This window comes from Cuculus canorus, chromosome 32 (assembly GCF_017976375.1).
Source record: "Cuculus canorus isolate bCucCan1 chromosome 32, bCucCan1.pri, whole genome shotgun sequence".
NCBI classification, from domain to species: Eukaryota; Metazoa; Chordata; class Aves; order Cuculiformes; family Cuculidae; genus Cuculus; species Cuculus canorus.
This window is the reverse complement of record NC_071432.1, coordinates 910,353-932,799: the sequence shown is the minus strand read 5'-3', so window position 1 is coordinate 932,799 and position 22,447 is coordinate 910,353. Positions and strand designations below refer to the sequence as shown.

General features: G+C 51.8%; 1 protein-coding gene across 3 annotated transcripts in view; it reads left to right on the top strand.

Annotated features, from left to right (window-relative positions):
- CACNA1F (calcium voltage-gated channel subunit alpha1 F) overlaps positions 1–22,447 on the top strand; it is an 83,294-nt gene that overhangs the window by 1,581 nt on the left and 59,266 nt on the right. For all 3 annotated transcript variants that reach the window (XM_054052182.1, XM_054052181.1, XM_054052183.1), the window contains exons 2-15: positions 328–574; positions 705–810; positions 4,040–4,179; positions 4,253–4,395; positions 4,502–4,654; positions 6,351–6,547; positions 8,859–8,962; positions 12,839–12,984; positions 16,764–16,847; positions 16,952–17,039; positions 18,114–18,140; positions 19,500–19,660; positions 19,772–19,997; positions 21,803–22,010. In XM_054052182.1, coding sequence (XP_053908157.1) covers positions 328–574; positions 705–810; positions 4,040–4,179; positions 4,253–4,395; positions 4,502–4,654; positions 6,351–6,547; positions 8,859–8,962; positions 12,839–12,984; positions 16,764–16,847; positions 16,952–17,039; positions 18,114–18,140; positions 19,500–19,660; positions 19,772–19,997; positions 21,803–22,010 — 2,030 coding nt within the window. The remainder of the gene's footprint in view (positions 1–327; positions 575–704; positions 811–4,039; positions 4,180–4,252; positions 4,396–4,501; positions 4,655–6,350; positions 6,548–8,858; positions 8,963–12,838; positions 12,985–16,763; positions 16,848–16,951; positions 17,040–18,113; positions 18,141–19,499; positions 19,661–19,771; positions 19,998–21,802; positions 22,011–22,447) is intronic.

Below are 22,447 nucleotides of genomic sequence, written 5' to 3'. Positions count from 1 at the left end.
TGTTCTATGGAATGAGGGGGTTCGGGCAGGCCCTGAGGGAATGGGGGGGGAGGCCCTGTGGTTATGGGGGGTCCCTGAGGGAATGGGGGGGTTCCCTGTTCTGTGGAATGGGGGGGTTCGTGGAGGCCCTGAGGGAATGGGGGGATCCTTGTGGGGGGGTCAGGGGGTCCCTGTGGTTATGGGGGGGCCCAGAGGGAATAGGGGGTCCCCGTTCTATGGGATGTGGGAGTTCAGGGGGGGTCACAGTGTGTCATTTGGGAGGGGGTGTCCAGCGAGGGACAGAACGGTTTTGGGGGGGTGTCCTTGACCTCCCCCTCCCCACCGCAGGCCCCCCCAAAGATCTCCCCGCCTTGGCCGAAGCCATGGGCCAACCCTTGGGTTGGTCGGCAAGCGAAAACAACTGGGGGGGTCCCTTGGGAGGTGGAACCCCCCCGGGACAGCGGCAGCGGCGACCCCCCCACCCCAAACACAAGGGACAGGGATCCGGGGGGGTCCACCGCTCCCCCCGCGCCCTCTTCTGCCTTCGCCTCAACAATCCCATCCGCCGCGCCGCCATCAGCATCGTCGAGTGGAAGTGAGTGAGGGATTTTGGGGGGAAAAACACAACTTTTGGGATCTCTCTCTGTGTGTGTGTGAAGATTTAAGGGGTGTCACCCCCCCCCCGTTCTTACTGCCCCCCCTTTTTTTTTCCCCCTTCATCCCAGGCCCTTCGACATCCTCATCCTCGCCACCATCTTCGCCAACTGTGTGGCATTGGGAGTTTACATCCCATTCCCGGAGGATGATTCCAACGCTTCCAACCACAACCTGGTGAGGATTTTTCCGCCCCCCCCAACAAATCAAGATGGGGGGGGGGGACGATATCCCCTCCGCTTTCTCCGGGCCCATCTGGTGCCGGATTAACTCGTTAAGGGATAACGAAGCCCCAGAGGGAAGCGGGAATGTGGGAATCCCACCCTGGCACTGGGATATCCACCCCCCCCCTTTTCTTTGGGGATAAATGGGGGTGTGAGGGAATTTTTGGGGGGTCAGACCGGGTCCCCCGAGGTGTGTGGTACGTGTTCCCCTTTGCACACGCGTGTGCTGTTGCCGTAAGCCGATTATCCGGTGTTGGGCGGGCGTTAATCCCAGCTTAACCAGTCCGGGGACTGGATACAGGGAAAAGGGGACACTGGGGAGGGTGGGGAGGGGGCGAGAATGGCACTGGGGGATACTGGGAAGGATCCCAAGTGGCACTGGGGGTACTGGGAAGGGTGTGGGGGTCTCAAATGGCACTGGGGGATACTGGGAAGGATCCCAAATGGCACTGGGGGATACTGGGAAGGGTCTCAAATGGCACTGGGGGATACTGGGAAGGGGGTGGGGGTCCCAAATGGCACTGGGGAACACTGGGGAGGATCCCAAATGGCACTGGGGGACACTGGGAAGGGGGTGGGGGTCCCAAATGGCACTGGGGGATACTGGGAAGGATCCCAAATGGCACTGGGGGATACTGGGAAGGATCCCAAATGTCACTGGGGGTCACTGGGATGGGGATGGGGGTCCCAAATGGCACTGGGGGATACTGGGAAGGATCCCAAATGTCACTGGGGGTCACTGGGATGGGGATGGGGGTCCCAAATGGCACTGGGGGATACTGGGAAGGATCCCGAACGCCACTGGGGGATACTGGGAAGGGTGTGGGGATCCCAAATGGCACTGGGGGACACTGGGAAGGGGATGGGGGTCTCAGATGGCACTGGGGGACATTGGGGAGGATCCCAAATGCCACTGGGGGACACTGGGAAGGATCCCAAATGGCACTGGGGGATGCTGGGAAGGATCCCAAATGGCACTGGGGGACACTGGGAAGGGGGTGGGGGTCCCAAATGGCACTGGGGGACACTGGGAAGGATCCCGAACGCCACTGGGGGATACTGGGAAGGGTGTGGGGATCCCAAATGGCACTGGGGGATACTGGGAAGGGGATGGGGGTCCCAAATGGTGCTGGGGGGCACTGGAGAGGATCCCAAATGGCACTGGGGGATACTGGGAAGGATCCCAAATGGCACTGGGGGACACTGGGGAGGATCCCGAACGCCACTGGGGGATACTGGGAAGGGTGTGGGGATCCCAAATGGCACTGGGGGATACTGGGAAGGGGATGGGGGTCCCAAATGGTGCTGGGGGGCACTGGAGAGGATCCCAAATGCCACTGGGGGATACTGGGAAGGATCCCAAATGGCACTGGGGGGCACTGGAGAGGATCCCAAATGCCACTGGGGGATAATGGGAAGGATCCCAAATGGCACTGGGGGATACTGGGAAGGGGGTGGGGGTCCCAAATGGCACTGGGGGGCACTGGGAAGGATCCCAAATGGCACTGGGGGATACTGGGAAGGGGGTGGGGGTCCCAAATGGCACTGGGGGACACTGGGAAGGATCCTAAATGGCACTGGGGGATACTGGGATGGGGGTGGGGATCCCAAATGGCACTGGGGGACACTGGGAAGGATCCCGAACGCCACTGGGGAATACTGGGAAGGATCCCAAATGGCACTGGGGGACACTGGGAAGGATTCCAAATGGCACTGGGGGACACTGGGAAGGGGATGGGGGTCCCAAATGGCACTGGGGGACACTGGGAAGGATCCCGAACGCCACTGGGGGATACTGGGAAGGGTGTGGGGATCCCAAATGGCACTGGGGGATACTGGGAAGGGGATGGGGGTCCCAAATGGCACTGGGGGACACTGGGAAGGATCCCGAACGCCACTGGGGGATACTGGGAAGGGTGTGGGGATCCCAAATGGCACTGGGGGACACTGGGAAGGGGGTGGGGGTCCCAAATGGCACTGGGGGCACTGGGGAGGATCCCAAATGGCACTGGGGGATACTGGGAAGGATCCCAAATGCCACTGGGGGATACTGGGAAGGATCCCGAACGCCACTGGGGGATACTGGGAAGGGTGTGGGGGTCCCAAATGGCACTGGGGGATACTGGGAAGGATCCCAAATGGCACTGGGGGACACTGGGAAGGGGATGGGGATCCTAAATGCTGCTGGGGGATACTGGGAAGGATCCGAAATGGCACTAGGGGATACTGGGAAGGGGGTGGGGGTCCCAAATGGCACTGGGGGACACTGGGAAGGATCCCAAATGGCACTGGGGGATACTGGGAAGGGGGTGGGGGTCCCAAATGGCACTGGGGGACACTGGGAAGAATTCCAAATGGCACTGGGGGACACTGGGAAGGGGGGTGGGGGTCCCAAATGCCACTGGGGGACACTGGGAAGGATCCCAAATGGCACTGGGGGATACTGGGAAGGGGGTGGGGGTCCCAAATGGCACTGGGGGACACTGGGAAGGATCCCAAATGGCACTGGGGGGCACTGGGAAGGATCCTAAATGGCACTGGGGGATACTGGGAAGGATCCCAAATGGCACTGGGGGATACTGGGAAGGGGGTGGGGATCCCGAACGCCACTGGGGGATACTGGGAAGGATCCCGAACGCCACTGGGGGACACTGGGAAGGATCCAAAATGCCACTGGGGGACACTGGGAAGGATCCCAAATGGCACTGGGGGGCACTGGGAAGGGGATGGGGATCCCAAATGCCACTGGGGGACACTGGGAAGGATCCCAAGTGGCACTGGGGGATACTGGGAAGGGTGTGGTGATCCCAAATGGCACTGAGGGGCACTGGGAAGGGGATGGGGGTCCCAAATGGCACTGGGGGACAGTGGGGAGGATCCCAAATGGCACTGGGGGATACTGGGAAGGATCTCAAATGGCACTGGGGGGCACTGGGAAGGGTGTGGGGATCCCAAATGGCACTGGGGGGACACTGGGAAGGATCCCAAATGCCACTGGGGGACACTGGGAAGGATGTCTTGGGAGAAGAGGGCACTGGGAATGGTGGGGAGGGGTCTCAAACAGCACCGTCCCCTGGAAAAGGGGGTGCTGGGGCCCCCCCCCCTGGAGCTCTTGGGGGGGGCAGTTTTGGGGGTGCCGCCCCCCCCCAAATCCCCCTTTTCCCCCCAATTAACCCCTTCAGGAACAAGTGGAATACGTCTTCCTCATCATCTTCACGGTGGAGACCTTCTTGAAGATCATCGCCTACGGGCTGGTCCTTCACCCCAGCGCCTACATCCGCAACGGATGGAACCTCCTCGACTTCGTTATCGTTATCGTAGGGTACGGAATCGTCTCCCGAGGGCCGAAAAGGGGTGAAAAGAACCCCATCCCTTAAAAATATTCGGATTTTTAGGCTTTTCAGCGTCATCTTGGAGCAGGTGTCCCACAAACCCGGCGAAGCTCATCACATGAGCGGCAAACCGGGAGGTTTCGACGTCAAAGCCCTTCGCGCTTTCCGCGTTCTTCGGCCTCTTCGTCTCGTTTCCGGCGTTCCCAGTGAGTTTAGGAGTCGGGAAAGGGTGTAAATCCCTCCCTGTCCTCCATATCCTTAAAATGGAGGGAGTTTTTGGGGGGTTCTCTACTTGGTTTTTGTTCTCGATAGGTCTTCACATCGTCCTCAACTCCATCATGAAGGCGATGGTGCCGCTGTTGCACATCGCTCTCCTCGTCCTCTTCGTCATCATCATCTACGCCATCATCGGCCTCGAGCTCTTCATCGGGCGCATGCACAAAACCTGCTTCTTCATCGGATCCGGTGAGGACGCGGCGCAACGGGATACTCCCCCCCCCCCCCGCTCGGAAACTGGGGCGCCGATCCCAAAGAAATGCCATTTTGGGGGTGCTGACCACAAAAAAAATGCCATTTTGAGGGTGCGGATCCCAAATAAGTGCCGTTTTGGGGGTTCTGACACCAAATAAATGCCATTTTGGGGCTGAGGATCCCAAAGAAATGCCGTTTTGGGGGTACTGACCTCCATTAAATGCCACTTTGGGGGTACTGATCCCAAATAAATGCCATTTTGGGGGTGCTGACCTCCATTAAATGCCACTTTGGGGGTACTGATCCCAAATAAATGCCATTTTGGGGGTGCTGACTTCCATTAAATGCCACTTTGGGGGTGCTGATCCCAAATAAATGCCATTTTGGGGGTGCTGACCTCCATTAAATGCCACTTTGGGGGTACTGATCCCAAAGAAATGCCATTTTGGGGGTGCTGACCTCCATTAAATGCCACTTTGGGGGTACTGATCCCAAATAAATGCTATTTTGGGGGTGATGACCTCCATTAAATGCCACTTTGGGGGTACTGACCCCCAATAAACACCATTTTGGGGCTCCCGACCCCCAATAAACACCATTTTGGACCTCCTGACCCTCAATAAACACCATTTTGGACCTCCTGACCCCCAACAACCACCATTTTGGGGCTGTTATTCTCCAACAAACTCCATTTTGGGGCTCCCAACCCCCAATAAACACCATTTTGGACCTCCTGACCCTCAATAAATGCTCTTTTTGGGGCTACTGACCCCCAATAAACCCCATTTTGGACCTCCTGACCCCCAATAAACACCATTTTGGACCTCCAGACCCTCAATAAACTCCATTTTGGACCTCCTGACCCCCAACAACCACCATTTTGGGGCTGTTATTCTCCAATAAACTCCATTTTGGGGCTCCCGACCTCCAATAAACCCCATTTTGGACCTCCTGACCCTCAATAAACACCATTTTGGACATCCTGACCCTCAATAAATGCTCTTTTTGGGGCTACTGACCCCCAATAAACACCATTTTGGACCTCATCACCCTCAATAAATGCTCTTTTTGAACCTGTTGACCCCCAATAAACTCCATTTTGTGGCTCCTGACCCCCAATAAACCCCATTTTGGACCTCCTGACCCTCAATAAACGCCATTTTGGACCTCCAGACCCTCAATAAACACCATTTTGGACCTCCTGACCCCCAACAACCACCATTTTGGGGCTGTTATTCTCCAATGAACTCCATTTTGGGGCTCCCGACCCCCAATAAACACCATTTTGGACCTCCTGACCCTCAATAAATGCTCTTTTTGGGGCTACTGACCCCCAATAAACACCATTTTGGACCTCCTGACCCCCAATAAACGCTCTTTTTGGGGCTACTGACCCCCAATAAACCCCATTTTGGGGCTCCCGACCCCCAATAAACACCATTTTGGACCTCCTGACCCCCAATAAACGCTCTTTTTGAACCTGTTGACCCCCAACAACCACCATTTTGGGGCTCCTCTCCCCTAATAAGTACTGTTTTGACCATTCTGACCTCCCCTAAATGCCATTTTTGGGGCTACTGACCCCCAATAAACACCATTTTGAGGCTCCTCTCCCCTCATAAGTACCGTTTTGACCGTTCTGACCTCCCCTAAATGCCATTTTTGGGGTGTCCCTCCCCCTATTTTCCAGACCTGGAATCGGAAGACGACCCCTCTCCATGTGCCTTTTCCGGCCACGGCCGCGCGTGCCTCCAAAACAACACGGAATGCCGCGGGCGTTGGGAAGGCCCCAACGGAGGCATCACCAACTTCGACAACTTTTTCTTCGCCATGCTCACCGTTTTCCAGTGTATCACCATGGAAGGATGGACCGACGTCCTCTACTGGGTCAGCACCCCAAAATTCCTTCCCTTCCCGCTTCCCTGAGCACCCCAAAAATCTTTTTTTCCCCCCCCCATCCTTGAGTTCCCCAAAATCCCTTCCCGGGGCCGGAGTGGAGCTTTCAAATCTCTTGACTGAGCGCTAACGTCAACCTCGGTGCCGTTAATGGGGTGAAATTGGGGTGATGGGGAGATTTGGGGGTGAAGGAGAACGTTTTAGGGGTGAAGGAGAAGGTTTAGGGGTGAAAGAGAAGGTTTAAGGGTGATGTGGGGGTTTGGGGGTGAAAGGGTTTGGGGGCGATGGGGGATTTGGGGGTGAAAGAGGGGGTTTGGGGTGACATTGCGGGTAAAGGAGGGGTTTAGAGGTGAAGGAGAGGTTTTGGGGTGAAAGGGTTTGGGGGCGATGGGGGATTATGGGGGTGAAAGAGGGGGTTTGGGGTGACATTAAGGGTAAAGGAGGAGTTTAGAGGTGAAGGAGAGGTTTTGGGGTGAAATGGTTTGGGGGTGATGGGGGATTTGGGGGTGAAGGAGGGGTTTAAAGGTAAAGGGGAGGTTTTGGGGTGAAAGGGTTTGGGGGTGAAGAGGTTTTGGGGGTGAAGGAGGGGTTTAAAGGTAAAGGAGAGGTTTTGGGGTGAAAGGGTTTGGGGGTGAAGGAGGGGTTTTGGGGGTGAAAGAGGGTTTTAAAGGTGAAGAAGAGGTTTTGGGGTGAAAGGGTTTGGGGGCGATGGGGGATTTGGGGGTGAAAGAGAGGTTTAAAGGTAAAGGAGAGGTTTTGGGGTGAAAGGGTTTGGGGGTGATGGTGGATTTGGGGGTGAAGGAGAGGTTTTGGGGTTGAAGGAGAGGTTTTGGGGGTAAAGAAGGGGTTTAAAGGTGAAGAAGAGGTTTTGGGGTGAAAGGGTTTGGGGGCGATGGGGGATTTGGGGGTGAAGGAGGGGTTTTGGGGGTAAAGGAGGGGTTTAGAGGTGAAAGAGAGGTTTTGGGGTGAAAGGGTTTGGGGGCGATGGATTTGGGGGTGAAGGAAGGGTTTAAAGGTAAAGGGGAGGTTTTGGGGTGAAAGGGTTTGGGGGTGAAGAGGTTTTGAGGGTGAAGGAGGGGTTTAAAGGTGAAGGAGAGGTTTTGGGGTGAAAGGGTTTGGGGGCGATGGGGGATTTGGGGGTGAAGGAGAGGTTTTGGGGGTAAAGGAGGGGTTTAAAGGTGAAGAAGAGGTTTTGGGGTGAAAGGGTTTGGGGGCGATGGGGAATTTGGGGGTGAAGGAGAGGTTTTAGGGGTGAAGGAGAGGTTTAAAGGGAAGAAGAGGTTTTGGGGTGAAAGGGTTTGGGGGCGATGGGGGATTCGGGGGTGAAGAAGAGATTTTGGGGGTGGAGGGGTTTAAAGGTAAAGGAGAGGTTTTGGGGTGAAAGGTTTTGGGGGTGATGGCAGATTTGGGGGTGAAGGAGAGATTTTGGGGGTAAAGGAGGTGTTTAAAGGTGAAGAAAAGGTTTTGGGGTGAAAGGGTTTGGGGGCGATGGTGGATTTGGGGGTGAAGGAGAGGTTTTGGGGGTAAAGGAGGGGTTTAAAGGTGAAAGAGAGGTTTTGGGGTGAAAGGGTTTGGGGGCGATGGTGGATTTGGGGGTGAAGGAGAGGTTTTGGGGGTAAAGGAGGGGTTTAAAGGTGAAGGAGAGGTTTTGGGGTGAAAGGGTTTGGGGGCGATGGGGGATTTGGGGGTGAAGGAGAGGTTTTGGGGGTAAAGGAGGGGTTTAGAGGTGAAGGAGAGGTTTTGGGGTGAAAGGGTTTGGAGGCGATGGGGGATTTGGGGGTGAAGGAGAGGTTTTGGGGGTGAAGGAGAGATTTTGGGGGTAAAGGAGGGGTTTAGAGGTGAAGGAGAGGTTTTGGGGTGAAAGGGTTTGGGGGCGATGGGGGATTTGGGGGTGAAGGAGGGGTTTAAAGGTGAAGGAGAGGTTTTGGGGTGAAAGGGTTTGGGGGTGATGGGGGATTTGGGGGTGAAGGAGGGGTTTAAAGGTGAAGGAGAGGTTTTGGGGTGAAAGGGTTTGGGGGCGATGGTGGATTTGGAGGTGAAGGAGAGGTTTTGGGGGTGAAGGAGGGGTTTAGAGGTGAAGGAGAAGTTTTGGGGTGAAAGGGTTTGGGGGCGATGGGGGATTTGGGGGTGAAGGAGAGGTTTTGGGGGTAAAGGAGGGGTTTAGAGGTGAAGGAGAGGTTTTGGGGTGAAAGGGTTTGGGGGCGATGGTGGATTTGGGGGTGAAGGAGAGGTTTTGGGGGCGAAGGAGAGGTTTTTGGGGTGCTGAGAGAGGGGGGAACCCGAATTCCGCCGTGCTTTGCAGATGCAGGACGCGATGGGCCATGAGCTGCCGTGGATTTACTTCGTCAGCCTCGTTATCTTCGGCTCCTTCTTCGTCCTCAACCTCGTGCTGGGGGTCCTCAGCGGGTGAGCGCTGGCGTGGCCTTAGCGTGGCCTTAGCGTGTTCTTAGCGTGTTCTTAGCGTGTCCTTAGCATGTCCTTAACATGTCCTTAGCGTGGCCTTAGCGTGGCCTTAGAGCATCGTTAGTGCATCGTTAGCACATCGTTAGCGCGTGTCCTTAGTGTGTAATTAGTGTCATTAATGCGTCATTAATGCGTCGTTAGTGTGCCCTTAGTGTGTAATTAATGTGTAATTAGTGTGTCAATTGTGTGTCATTAGTGCGTAATTAGTGTGTCATTAGTGGGTCATTAGCGCGTAATTAGTGCATCATTAGTGTGTCATTAGTGGGTCATTAATGCATCATTAATGGGTCATTAGTGTGTCATTAGTGCATCATTAGAGTGTCCTTAATGTGTAATTAGTGCCTCATTAGTGCCTCATTAGAGTGTCATTAGTGTGTCGTTAGTGTCATTGGTGCTTCATTAGTGTGTCATTAGTGTGTCGTTAGTGTCATTGGTGCTTCATTAGTGTGTCATTAGTGTGTAATTAGTGCATCATTAGTGTGTAATTAGTGTCATTAATGCATCGTTGTGTCATTAATGCGTCATTAGCGTGTAATTAGTGCGTCATTAGAGTGTCATTAGTGTGTCGTTAGTGTCATTAGTGCTTCATTAGTGCATCGTTAATGTGTCCTTAGTGTGTAATTAGTGTGTCATTAATGCATCGTGTCATTAGTGCATCATTAATGCGTCATTAGTGCGTCGTTAGTGTGTAATTAGTGCGTCATTAGTGTCATTAGTGCGTTGTTAGTGTCATTAGTGCGTCATTAGTGTGTAATTAGTGCGTCATTAGTGTCATTAGTGCGTTGTTAGTGTCATTAGTGCGTCATTAGTGTGTAATTAGTGCATCATTAGTGTCATTAGTGCGTTGTTAGTGTTGTTAATGCGTCATTAATGCATCATTAGTGCATCGTTAGTGAGTCCTTATTGTGTAATTAGTGCATCATTAGTGTGTTCTTAGTGTCATTAATGCATCATTGTGTCATTAGTGCATCATTAGTGTGTAATTAGAGCATCATTAGTGTCATTAGTGTGTCGTTAGTGTCATTGGTGCTTCATTAGTACATCATTAGTGCATCATTAGTGCATCGTTAATGTGTCCTTAGTGTGTAATTAGTGTGTCATTAATGCATCGTGTCATTAGTGCATCATTAATGTGTCATTAGTGCATCATTAGTGTGTCATTAGTGCGTTATTAGTGTGTAATTAGTGTGTCCTTAGTGTGTAATTAGTGTCATTAATGCATCGTATCATTAGTACGTCATTAGTGCGTCATTAGTACATCATTAATGTTTCATTAGTGCATCATTAATGCGTTATTAGTGTACCATTAGTGCGTCATTAGTGCCTTATTAGTGCTTTATTAGTGTGCAATTAGTGTGTAATCAGTGTGTCATTAATGCACCGTGTCATTAGTACATCATTAATGTGTCATTAGTGCGTTATTACTGTGTAATTAGTGCGTTATTAGTGTGTAATTAGTGCATCATTAATGCATCGTGTCATTAGTGCATCATTAGTATGTCATTAATGCATTATTAGTGTGTCATTAGTGCGTTATTAGTGTGTAATTAGTGCATCATTAATGCATCGTATCATTAGTGCATCATTAGTGCTTCATTAGTGCGTTATTACTGTGTTATTAGTGCGTTATTAGTGTGTCATTAGTGCATCATTAATGCATTGTGTCATTAGTGCACCATTAGTGCATCATTAGTGCGTTATTAATGTGTAATTAGTGCATTAGTAGTGTGTAATTAGTGCATCATTAATGCATCGTATCATTAGTGCATCATTAGTATGTCATTAGTGCATTATTAGTGTGTCATTAGTGCGTTATTAGTGTGTCATTAGTGCATCATTAATGCATCGTATCATTAGTGCGTCATTAGTGCATTATTACTGTGTTATTAGTGCGTTATTAGTGTGTCATTAGTGCATCATTAATGCATTGTGTCATTAGTGCACCATTAGTGCATCATTAGTGCGTTATTAGTGTGTCATTAGAGCATTAGTAGTGTGTAATTAGTGCATCATTAATGCATCGTATCATTAGTGCATCATTAGTATGTCATTAGTGCATCATTAGTGTGTCATTAGTGCATTATTAGTGTGTAATTAGTGCATCATTAATGCATCGTATCATTAGTGCATCATTAGTGCATCATTAGTGCGTTATTAGTGTGTCATTAGTGCATCATTAATGCATCGTATCATTAGTGCATCATTAGTGCATCATTAGTGCGTTATTAGTGTGTCATTAGTGCGTTATTAGTGTGTCATTAGTGCATCATTAATGCATCGTGTCATTAGTGCATCATTAGTGTGTCATTAGTGCGTTATTAGCGTGTCATTAGTGCATTATTAGTGTGTAATTAGTGCGTTATTAGTGTGTAATTAGTGCATCATTAATGCATCGTATCATTAGTGCGTCATTAGTGCGTTATTAGTGTGTCATTAGTGCGTTATTAGTGTGTCATTAGTGCGTTATTAGTGTGTAATTAGTGTAATTAGTGTGTAATTAGTGCGTCGTTAGTGTGTTCTTAGCGCCATTAATGCATCATTGTGCCATCACTACATCATTAGTGTGTAATTAGAGTGTCATTAGTGTGTAATTAGAGTGTAATTAGTGTGTAATTAGTGCATCATTAATGCATCGTATCATTAGTGCATCATTAGTATGTCATTAGTGCATCATTAGTATGTCATTAGTGCATTATTAGTGTGTCATTAGTGCGTTATTAGTGTGTCATTAGTGCATCATTAATGCATCGTATCATTAGTGCATCATTAGTGCTTCATTAGTGCATTATTAGTGTGTCATTAGTGCGTTATTAGTGTGTAATTAGTGCATCATTAATGCATCGTATCATTAGTGCATCATTAGTGCATCATTAGTGCGTTATTAGTGTGTCATTAGTGCGTTATTAGTGTGTCATTAGTGCATCATTAATGCATCGTATCATTAGTGTGTCATTAGTGCGTTATTAGTGCGTTATTAATGTGTAATTAGTGCATTAGTAGTGTGTAATTAGTGCATCATTAATGCATCGTATCATTAGTGCATCATTAGTATGTCATTAATGCATTATTAGTGTGTCATTAGTGCGTTATTAGTGTGTCATTAGTGCATCATTAATGCATCGTATCATTAGTCCGTCATTAGTGCATCATTAGTGCATTAGTAGTGTGTAATTAGTGCATTATTAGTGTGTCATTAGTGCGTTATTAGTGTGTAATTAGTGCATCATTAATGCATCGTATCATTAGTACATCATTAGTGTGTCATTAGTGCATTATTAGTGTGTAATTAATGCGTTATTAGTGTGTAATTAGTGCATCATTAATGCATCGTGTCATTAGTGCATCATTAGTGTGTCATTAGTGCGTTATTAGTGTTTCATTAGTGTGTCATTAGTGCGTTATTAGTGTGTCATTAGTGCATTATTAGTGTGTAATTAGTGCATCATTAATGCATCGTATCATTAGTGCATCATTAGTGCATCATTAGTGCGTTATTAGTGTGTCATTAGTGCATTATTAGTGTGTAATTAGTGCATCATTAATGCATCGTGTCATTAGTGCATCATTAGTGCATCATTAGTGCATTATTAATGTGTAATTAGTGCGTTATTAGTGTGTAATTAGTGTAATTAGTGTAATTAGTGTGTAATTAGTGCATCGTTAGTGTGTTCTTAGTGTCATTAATGCATTATAGTGTCATTAATGCATCATTGTGTCATTACTACAGTATTAGTGTGTCATTAGAGTGTAATTAGTGTGTAATTAGCGTGTAATTAGCGTGTAATTAGGGTGTAATTAGTGCCGCTGGGCGTTTCCCAGGGAGTTTTCCAAGGAGCGCGAGAAGGCCAAAGCGCGCGGAGACTTCCAGAAGCTGCGGGAGAAGCAGCAGTTGGAGGAGGACCTTCGGGGCTACATGGAGTGGATCACACACGCAGAGGACCTCGAGGACCACCACGACGCGCACCGTCCGTGACCCCCAAACACCATCCCCTGCACCCCGAAAACCATCCCTGCACCCCAAAAAACCATCCGTGAACCCCAAAAACCATCCACTGAACCCCAAAAAACATCCCCTGCACCCCAAAAACCATCCGTGAATCCCCCAAACCCTCTGACAGCCCCAAAAACCATCTGTGAACCCCCAAAACCCCTCCCCTGAACCCCCAAAAACCCTCCCGTGAACACCAAAAACCATCCACTGAACCCCAAAAACCCTCCCCTGAACCCCAAAAACCATCCCTGAACCCCAAAACCCATCCCTGAACCCCAAAAACCATCCACTGAACCCCAAAAAACATCCCTGAACCCCAAAAACCATCCGTGAATCCCCCAAACCCTTTGACAGCCCCAAAAACCATCTGTGAACCCCCAAAAACCCTCCCGTGAACCCCAAAAACCCTCCGTGAACCCCCAAAAAACATCCGTGAACCCCCAAAAACCCTCCACTGAACACCAAAAACCCTCCCCTGAACCCCAAAAACCCTCCCCTGAACCCCAAAAACATCCACTGAACCCCAAAAACCGTCCCATGAACACCAAAAAACATCCACTGAACCCCAAAAAACCATCCCCTGAACCCCAAAAACCATCCGTGAACCCCAAAAACCATCCCCTGAACCCCCAAAAACATCCACTGATCCCCAGAAACCCTCCCCTGAACCCCAAAAACCATCCCCTGAACCCCAAAAACCCACCACTGAACCTCAAAAAACCATCCGTGAAACCCAAAACCCTCCCCTGAACCCCAAAACCCTCTGACAGCCCCAAAAACCATCTGTGAACCCCCCAAAACCCCTCCCCTGAACCCCAAAACCCCTCCCGTGAACCCCAAAACCCCTCCCGTGAACCCCAAAAACCCTCCCGTGAACACCAAAAAACATCCACTGAACCCCAAAAACCCTCCACTGAACCCCAAAACCATCCCTGAACCCCAAAAAAACCCTCTGACAGCCCCAAAAGCCCTCCCCTGAAACACCAAAAACCATCCGTGAACCCCCAAAAACCCTCCACTGAACCCCAAAACCCCTCCCCTGAACCCCAAAAAAAATCCACTGAGCCCCAAAAAACCCTCCTGTGAACCCCAAAAACCATCCCATGAACCCCCAAAACCATCCACTGAACCCCAAAAACCATCTGTGAACACCAAAAACCATCTGTGAACCCCCAAACCCTCCACTGAACCCCAAAAAACATCCACTGACCCCCAAAAACCCTCCCGTGAACCCCAAAAAACCATCCACTGAACCCCAAAAACCCTCCCGTGAACACCAAAAAACATCCACTGAACCCCAAAAACCATCCGTGAAATCCCCCCAAAAGCCTTCACTGAACCCCAAAAAACATCCACTGACCCCCAAAAACCCTCCACTGAACCCCAGAAAACCCTTTGACAGCCCCAAAAACCATCCGCTGACCCCCAAAAACCATCTGTGAACCCCCAAAAACCATCCGTGAACCCCAAAAACCCTCTGACACCCCCAAAAAACATCCGGTGAACCCCAAAAAAGCCTCTGACACCCCCAAAACCCCTCTACCCGCCCCCCAAAAACCCTCCAGTGCCCCTCAAAACCCCTCCACCAACCCCCAAAACCCCTCTACCGCCCCCCAAAAACCCTCTGAGACCCCCCAAAACCTCTCTAAGACCCCCAAAACCCCTCTACCGCCCCTCAAAGACCCTCCGAGACCCCCCAAAACCCTCCAGATCCCCCCAAAAACCCTCTGACACCCCTCAAAGACCCTCTGAGACCCCCCAAAACCTCTCTGAGCCCCCCCAAAACCCTCCGGATCCCCCCAAAACCCCTCTACCGCCCCTCAAAGACCCTCTGAGACCCCCCCAAACCTCTCTGAGACCCCCCAAAACCCTCCAGATCCCCCCAAAAACCCTCTGACACCCCTAAAAACCCTCCGAGACCCCCCAAAACCTCGCTGAGACCCCCAAAACCCCTCTACCGCCCCTCAAAGACCCTCTGAGACCCCCCAAAACCTCTCTGAGACCCCCCAAAAACCCTCCAGATCCCCCCAAAAACCCTGACACCCCTCAAAGACCCTCTGAGACCCCCCAAAAGCTCTCTGAGCCCCCCCAAAACCCTCCGTATCCCCCCAAAACCCCTCTACCGCCCCTCAAAAACCCTCTGAGACCCCCCAAAACCTCACTGAGACCCCCCAAAACCCCTCTACCACCCCTCAAAGACCCTCTGAGACCCCCCAAACCTCTCTGAGCCCCCCCAAAACCCTCCAGATCCACCCAAAAACCCTCTGACACCCCTCAAAGACCCTCTGAGACCCCCAAAACCTCTCTGAGCCCCCCCAAAACCCTCCGTATCCCCCCAAAACCCCTCTACCGCCCCTCAAAAACCCTCTGAGACCCCCCAAAACCTCTCTGAGACCCCCCAAAACCCTCCAGATCCCCCCAAAAACCCTCTGACACCCCTAAAAACCCTCCGAGACCCCCCAAAAGCTCTCAGCCCCCCCCAAAACCCTCCGGATCCCCCCAAAACCCCTCTACCGCCCCCCAAAAACCCTCCGAGACCCCCCAAAACCTCACTGAGACCCCCCAAAACCGCTCTACCACCCCTCAAAGACCCTCTGAGACCCCCCAAAACCTCTCTGAGACCCCCCAAAACCCTCCAGATCCCCCCAAAAACCCTCTGACACCCCTCAAAGACCCTCTGAGACCCCCAAAACCTCTCTGAGCCCCCCAAAACCCTCCGTATCCCCCAAAACCCCTCTACCGCCCCTCAAAGACCCTCTGAGACCCCCCAAAACCTCTCTGAGACCCCCCAAAACCCTCCAGATCCCCCCAAAAACCCTCTGAGACCCCCCGAAACCCCTCCAGTGCCACCCAAAAATCCTCTACCGCCCCCCCAAAAACCCTCTGAGACCCCCCAAAACCTCTCTGAGACCCCCCAAAACCCCTCTACCACCACTCAAAGACCCTCTGAGACCCCCCAAAACCACTCTGAGCCCCCCCAAAACCCTCCGGATCCCCCCAAAACCCCTCTACCGCCCCTCAAAGACCCTCTGAGACCCCCCAAAACCTCTCTGAGCCCCCCCAAGACCCTCCGTATCCCCCCAAAACCCCTCTACCGCCCCTCAAAAACCCTCTGAGACCCCCCCAAAACCTCGCTGAGCCCCCCCAAAACCCTCCAGATCCCCCAAAACCCCTCTGACACCCCTCAAAGACCCTCTGAGACCCCCCCAAACCTCTCTGAGCCCCCCCAAAACCCTCCGTATCCCCCAAAACCCCTCTACCGCCCCTCAAAAAACCCTCTGAGACCCCCCAAAACCTCTCTGAGACCCCCCAAAACCCTCCAGATCCCCCCCAAAACCCCTCTGACACCCCTAAAAACCCTCCGAGACCCCCCAAAAGCTCTCAGCCCCCCCAAAACCCTCCGGATCCCCCAAAACCCCTCTACCCGCCCCCCAAAAACCCTCCGAGACCCCCCAAAAACCTCACTGAGACCCCCAAAAACTGCTCTACCACCCCTCAAAGACCCTCTGAGACCCCCCAAAAACCTCTCTGAGACCCCCAAAAACCCTCCAGATCCCCCCAAAAGCCCTCTGACACCCCTCAAAGACCCTCTGAGACCCCCCAAAAGCTCTCTGAGACCCCCCAAAACCCTCCAGATCCCCCCAAAACCCCTCTGACACCCCTCAAAGACCCTCTGAGACCCCCCCAAACCTCTCTGAGACCCCCCAAAACCCTCCGGAGCCCCCCAAAACCTGGCGGCACGGCTCCCCGCAGGCATGACGGCCGAAGAGCTGATGGGCAAACGCAAACCGCGCCTCAAATGGCTTCGCCACACGAGTCACTCCACCGACACTCACGGTAACGGCCCCTCCTCGATTTTGGGGTCCCCCCCTAACCCCCCGTTTTTGTTTTGGATCCCGGCGTTCCCTTCGGAGCGTTGAGAGGTTCCGTGCGGATCGCAGCCAGCCTTCCCGGCAGCGAAACCACCTCGGTCAACACGGAGACGGTCGGAGACGACGAAACGCAGCCCACGGCCTGCGAGCGATGCCTGTGAGAGCCCGGCACCCCAAAAACTGACCCCGGCACCCCAAAAATGGCCCTCAGTACCCCCAAAAATGGCCCCCGAGACCACAAAATGGCTCTCAGTACCCCAAAAACAGTCCCCGAGAGCACAAAAATGGCTCCCAGGAACCCAAAACCACCTCCAGCACTACAAAAATGGCCTCCAAGACAACAAAAATGGCCGCCAGCGCCCCAAAAAATGGTGCTCAGTACCCCAAAAATGGCTGCCAGTACCCAAGAACGGCCCCCAGGACCACAAAATGGCCCTCAGTACCCCAAAAACGGCCCACAAGACCACAAAAATGGCTCCCAGGAACCCAAAACCACCTCCAGCACTACAAAAAATGGCCCCCGAGACAACAAAAATGGCCGCCAGCACCCCAAAAATAGGCCTCAGTACCCCAAAAATGGCCCTCAGTAACCCAAAAAACGGCCCCCAGGACCACAAAATGGCCCTCGGTACCCCTAAAATGCCCTCAAGACCACAAAAATGGCTCCCAGGAACCCAAAAATGGCTCCCAGGAACCCAAAAATGGCCGCCAGCCCCCCAAAAATGGGCCCCAGCACCCCAAAAATGGCCCTCAGTACCTCAAGAACGGCCCCTGAGACCACAAAATGGCCCTCAGTACCCCAAAAATGGCCCCCAAGACCACAAAAATGGCTCCCAGGAACCCAAAATGGCTCCCAGGAACCCAAAAATGGCCTCCAGAGCCCCAAAAATGGCCCCCAGGAACCCAAAACCACCTCCAGCACCCCAAAAATGGCCCCCAGTACCCCAAAAATGGCCTCCAGCACCCCAAAATAGTGACCAGCACCCCAAAAATAGCCCTTAGCACCCCAAAGATGGCCCTCAGTACCCCAAAACCACCCCCAGCCCCATAGAAATGGCTCCCAATACCCCAGAAATGGCCCTCAGCACCCCAAAACCTCCCCCAGCACCCCAAAAATGGCCCCCAGCACCCCAAAACCTCCCCCCAGCACCCCAATAAGCCCCCCCAGCACCCCAAATCCCCTCTCTCCCCCTTCAGATTTTGGGGTAACTTTGCACCTTTCCCTCCGCAGCGGCAAAATCACTAAGACCAAATTCTGGTGAGTGAGGAAGAAAGGAGGGAACCCCAAAAAAAAGGGGGGGGGGCTGTGCCTCGGGGGGGGGGGTCTTAGGCCTCATGGGGGGGTCTTAGACTTTGGGGGGGGTCTTAGACATTATTGGGGGTCTTCAGCCTCGTGGGGGGGTCTTTGGCCTCATGGGGGGGTCATAGACCATATAGAGGGGTTAAAGGCCTTGTGGGGGGGGGTCTTAGGCTTTTGGGGGGGTCTTCGGCCTTGTGGGGGGGTCATAGACCTTATTGGGGGGGTCTTAGACCTTATTGGGGTGTCTTCGGCCTCATGGGGGGGTCATAGACCTTATGGGGGGGTCTTTGGCCTTATTGGGGGGTCATAGACCTCATGGGGGGGTCATAGACCATATAGAGGGGTTAAAAGCCTTCTGGGGGGGGTCTTAGGCTTTTTGGGGGGGGTCATAGACCTCATGGGGGGGGGTCTTTGGCCTCATGGGGGGGTCTTAGACCTTATTGGGGGGTCTTTGGCCTCATGGGGGGGTCTTTGGCCTTTTGGGGGGGGTCATAGACCTCTTGGGGGGGTCATAGACCATATAGAGGGGTTAAAGGCCTTCTGGGGGGGTCTTAGGCTTTTTGGGGGGGTCATAGACCTCATGGAGGGGTCTTCGGCCTCATGGAGGGGGGTCTTTGGCCTTATTGGGGGGTCATAGACCTTATGGGGGGTTCTTCAGCCTCATGGGGGGGTCTTTGGCCTTATTGGGGGGGTCTTTGGCCTTATTGGAGGTCATAGACCTTATTGGGGGGTCATAGACCTCATTGGGGGGGTCTTTGGCCTTTTGGGGGGGTCTTTGACCTCATGGGGGGGTCTTTGGCCTCATGGGGGGGTCTTTGACCTTATGGGGGGGTCTTCAGCCTCATGGGGGGGTCTTAGACCTCATTATTGGGGGGTCATAGACCTCCTGGGGGGGGTCTTTGGCCTTTTGGGGGGGGTCTTTGACCTCATGGGGGGGTCTTAGACCTTATTGGGGGGTCATAGACCTCATTGGGGGGGTCTTTGTTCTTTTGGGGGGGGTCTTTGACCTCATGGGGGGGGTCTTAGACCTTATTGGGGGGTCTTTGACCTCATGGGGGGGTCATAGACCTTATTGGGGGGTCTTCAGCCTCATGGGGGGGTCTTTGACCTCATGGGGGGGTCTTAGACCTTATTGGGGGTTCTTTGGTCTTAGGGGGGGGTCTTCAGCCTCATGGGGGGGTCTTTGACCTCTTGGGGGGGTCATAGACCTCATGGGGGGGGCCATAGACCTTATTGGGGGGTCTTTGACCTCCCTGGGGGGGTTCTTCAACCTCCCGGGGGGGTCTCTTTCCATCTTTCCCCCCCCGCCCCCGGCAGCCGTCGCCTTCGCCGCCTGAACCGCCTTTGGCGTCGGCGTTGTCGCGGAGCGGTGAAATCCGTCTCCTTCTATTGGACGGTTCTCCTCTTGGTCTTCCTCAACACTTTAACCATCGCTTCGGAACATCACGGACAACCGTTGTGGTTGACCCAAACTCAAGGTAAGACCTTCTCCAACCCCCCCAAAATCAAACCGAACCCCAAAAATGGAATCAAATCCCATCAGGGGGGACCCCAAAAACCACCATGGTGATGGGTTTGGATCTCCATAGCTTACGCCAACAAGGCCTTATTGTCCCTCTTTGGCGCTGAGATGGTGTTGAAGTTGTACGCGTTGGGCCCCACCATCTACTTCACGAGTTTCTTCAACCGCTTCGACTGCTTCGTGGTCTGCGGTGGAGTTTTGGAGACGGCGTTGGTGGAAAGAGGAGCGATGGAACCTTTGGGGATCTCCGTCCTACGATGCGTTCGACTGCTGAGGGTCTTCAAAGTTACCAGGTTGGGGTTTTGGAACTTCAAAATGTCCATCAAATTCCATCTGATGTTCATCAAATCCATCCGATGTTCATCAAACTCCATCCAATGTCCACCAAACTCCATCCAATGTCCATCAAACTCCATCCAATGTCCACCAAACTCCATTCAATGTCCATCAAACTCCATCCAATGTCCACCAAACTCCATCCAATGTCCATCAAACTCCATCCAATGTCCACCAAACTCCATCCAATGTCCATCAAACTCCATCCAATGTCCACCAAACTCCATCCAATGTCCATTAACTCCATTCAATGTCCATCAAACTCCATCCAATGTCCATCAAACTCCATCCAATGTCCATCAAACTCCATCCAATGTCCTCCAAACTCCATCCGATGTCCATCAAACTCCATCCAACGTCCATCAACTCCATCCAACGTCCATCAACTCCATCCAATGTTCACCAAACTCCATCCAATGTCCACCAAACTCCATCCAATGTCCTCCAAACTCCATCCAATGTCCATCAAACTCCATCCAATGTCCCTCAAACTCCATCCAATGTCCATCAACTCCATCCAATGTCCATCAAACTCCATCCAATGTCCACCAAACTCCATCCAATGTCCATCAACTCCATCCAATGTCCATCAAACTCCATCCAATGTCCATCAAACTCCATCCAATGTCCACCAAACTCCATCCAATGTCCACCAAACTCCATCCAATGTCCATCAAACTCCATTCAATGTCCTCCAAACTCCATCCAATGTCCATTAACTCCATCCAATGTCCATCAAACTCCATCCAATGTCCATCAACTCCATCCAATGTCCATCAATTCCATCCAATGTCCATCAGTTCCATCCAATGTCCACCAAACTCCATCCGATGTCCATCAAACTCCATCCAATGTCCATTAACTCCATCCAATGTCCATCAACTCCATCCAATGTCCATCAAACTCCATCCAATGTCCACCAAACTCCATCCAATGTCCCTCAATTCCATCCAATGTCCATCAAACTCCATCCAATGTCCTCCAAACTCCATCCGATGTTCACCAAACTCCATCCAATGTCCATCAAACTCCATCCAATGTCCTCCAAACTCCATCCAATGTCCACCAAACTCCATTCAATGTCCATTAACTCCATCCAATGTCCATTAACTCCATCCAATGTCCATCAAACTCCATCCAATGTCCATCAAACTCCATCCAATGTTCATTAACTCCATCCGATGTCCACCAAACTCCATCCAATGTCCTCCAAACTCCATCCAATGTCCATCAAACTCCATCCAATGTCCATCAAGCTCCTTCCAATGTCCATCAAACTCCATCCGATGTCCATCAAACTCCATCCGATGTCCACCAACTCCATCCAGTGTCCATCAACTCCATGCAATGTCCTCCAAACTCCATCCAATGTCCACCAAACTCCATCCAATGTCCATTAACTCCATCCAATGTCCTCCAAACTCCATTCAATGTTCACCAAACTCCATCCAATGTCCACCAAACTCCATCCAATGTCCATCAAACTCCATCCAATGTCCATTAACTCCATCCAATGTCCACCAAACTCCATCCAATGTCCACCAAACTCCATTCAATGTCCATCAAACTCCATCCAATGTCCATCAAACTCCATCCAATGTCCATCAACTCCATCCAATGTCCATTAACTCCATCCAATGTCCATCAACTCCATCCAATGTCTTCCAAACTCCATCCAATGTCCACCAAACTCCATCCAATGTCCTCCAAACTCCATCCAACGTCCCGGAGGTCCTCCTGAGGTTCTGGTGGTGCTCCACAGGCATTGGTCGTCGCTGAGTAACCTCGTGGGCTCTTTGTTGAACTCCATGAAGTCCATCGCGTCCCTTCTGCTCCTCCTCTTCCTCTTCATCATCATCTTCGCCCTCCTGGGAATGCAGCTCTTCGGGGGACGCTTCAGCTTCGATGAGACCCAAACCAAGAGGAGCACCTTCGATACCTTCCCTCAAGCGCTCCTCACCGTCTTCCAGGTGAGTCCCAAACCCCCGAACCCCCCAAAAAAACCCATGAGGGACCCCAAAAAACGTGAGGAGAACCCAAAAAAATGTGAGGAGAACCCAAAAACCCATGAGGAGAACCCAAAAATTAGGAGGAGAACCCAAAAGAACATGAGGAGAACCCCAAAAACCACGAGGAGAACCCAAAATGCATGAGGAGAAGCCAAAAAAACGTGAGGAGAACCCAAAAAACCTGAGGGGAACCCAAAAAAACTTTGAGGAAACCCCAAAACTCATGAGGAGAACCCCAAAAACCCATGAGGAGAACCCAAAAATTAGGAGGAGAACCCAAAAAAAATGTGAGGAGAACCCAAAAAAACTTTGAGGAAACCCCAAAATTCATGAGGAGAACCCAAAAAACATGAGGAGAACCCAAAAAACCTGAGGGGAACCCAAAAAACCTGAGGGGA